This window comes from Aplysia californica, unplaced genomic scaffold (genome assembly GCF_000002075.1).
Source record: "Aplysia californica isolate F4 #8 unplaced genomic scaffold, AplCal3.0 scaffold00604, whole genome shotgun sequence".
Taxonomy (NCBI): Eukaryota; Metazoa; Mollusca; class Gastropoda; order Aplysiida; family Aplysiidae; genus Aplysia; species Aplysia californica.
Window position 1 is genome coordinate 437660 of NW_004797874.1, and position 1783 is coordinate 439442.

Consider the following 1783-nt stretch of genomic DNA (forward strand, 5'->3'; position numbering starts at 1 on the left):
GGTTCTCACCTGGTCACAGACGTGAATGACGTTTGACTGGTGTCTGACGTCATACTGGTCAAGGAGGTTTGGCTTGTAACTGAACTATGAGAGGTGAAAAAAAATGTAAATCCTTTTTTTTAAATCATATATTTCAGCTTGTGCTTGTTGTTATTATTTTCGTTGTTGCTTTATTGTTGCTGTTGTTTTGTTCCTGTCTCATGCTCTGTCTATCTGTCTGTCAGTCAGCTTATTTGTTTGTTTGTCTGTCTGTCAATTTAACTGTCAGCCTGTCTATCCGCCTTTCTGTTTGTTTGTTCGTCTGTTCGTCTGTTCGTCTGTAAATTTTTCTCATTTTTCGCCTTGGTCAAGGAATTATTTTCTTTCAGATTTATCTTTGTATAATTCAAACTAAAAAAAAAAAAAAGAATAGCTGTTGTTCATGGTAAAAATTGCGGATGAAGATAACGTAACCCCAATACCTTGCAGCGTTCCTATTGTGTGAAAAATCTATGTTCACTGTATAGTTTTTGCCGATGATGATGATGATGAAGATGATGATGATGAAGATGATGATGATGATGATGATTATAATGATGATCATGATGATAGTCGGTAGTATAGAGGTTAGGCTACCCTACTCGTAATCGTGAGATTGCTGGTTTGGTTGTTCGAGGCTAAACTCAGTGCAACGCTTGACTCACTCTTATTAGAGATGGGCTTTGCATTTGGAGGTTCTGTCTCTGAAATAACCTTGCAGAGTTGTGAGGGCCGTTAAACCTATCAATTCCATAATTTGCCACGGCGTAAAAGTATGATTTAAGCCTTGAGAACCTTGTAAGGTTGTTTGTAAGAGGTGTTTACTGTTAATGCTGAGTTTGCCTTTCTTGTGTTGCTGTTTCTTTTGGTGATGGTATTTCGTGTTGACGATGATGATGATGATAATGATGATGATGATGATGATGATGATGATGATGATGATGATGATGATGATGATGATGATGATGATGATGACGGCTCCTTCCGATATTGTCCAAATCGCACCAATACGTAACGTATACTGAACGATTTATTGCTATGGCGCACACACAGAAACACACACGCGCGCACAATCACATACACATAAACCAACACCAATCGCGGTTCGTCCATAGCGCACGGTCGTTTAGTGCGCACAAACAGTAGCCAAATATTGTATAAAAACAAGGTCCTCACTGGCACCGTAACTGTCATTTCTGTGTCTATAGCGTCGTAAAACATCTACTATGTCATGCCAAAGTCCACGCTCTTTAACTAAACATAACAGGATATTCAACAGTGGTAATCTGACCTATAAATCGCTCTTTGGGATATATCCCAAGCGATGACGACACTCGTAGCAAGTTTGGTGGTACATTGATAAGCCTACTAATAAGACGGCACATCTCAAATGTGCTCCTGCCGAATAGTGTCGAAACATAGTCCACAACAGGCAGTCTAAAAATAAACGCGATAGACTGTACACTATTCTAAGGCAAAATTATGTGAGCCCCGGAGCAATCCAGCAGAGTGCTCAAGCAGTGGCGGTGGGTAGTGAAGGGCTCACGGGCGTGAGCCCCTACCACCTCCCCAACCACCACCCCCAACTCTATCCCAAAGTAAATGAAAGTTTCTCCATAATGAAATAAGCAGTTGAAACCGTTATGACCGCACGCAATGAACACAGAGTGATCAACCTGGCGGCTTGCTCGCTTATCCAATCACTGTTGTCAACGCTTACAACTATAGTTTCCCAGCAGCCAATCAAATGTCTTTAGGGCTCAGC

General features: G+C 41.1%; 1 protein-coding gene across 1 annotated transcript in view; it reads right to left on the minus strand.

Moving 5' to 3' along the window:
* LOC101845952 (serine-rich adhesin for platelets) overlaps nt 1–1783 on the minus strand; it is a gene marked incomplete at its 5' end in the record, with an annotated part of 27571 nt that overhangs the window by 7351 nt on the left and 18437 nt on the right. The window contains 1 exon segment of the mRNA XM_013087578.1: nt 10–84. Within this exon segment, the coding sequence (XP_012943032.1) occupies nt 10–84 (75 nt within the window).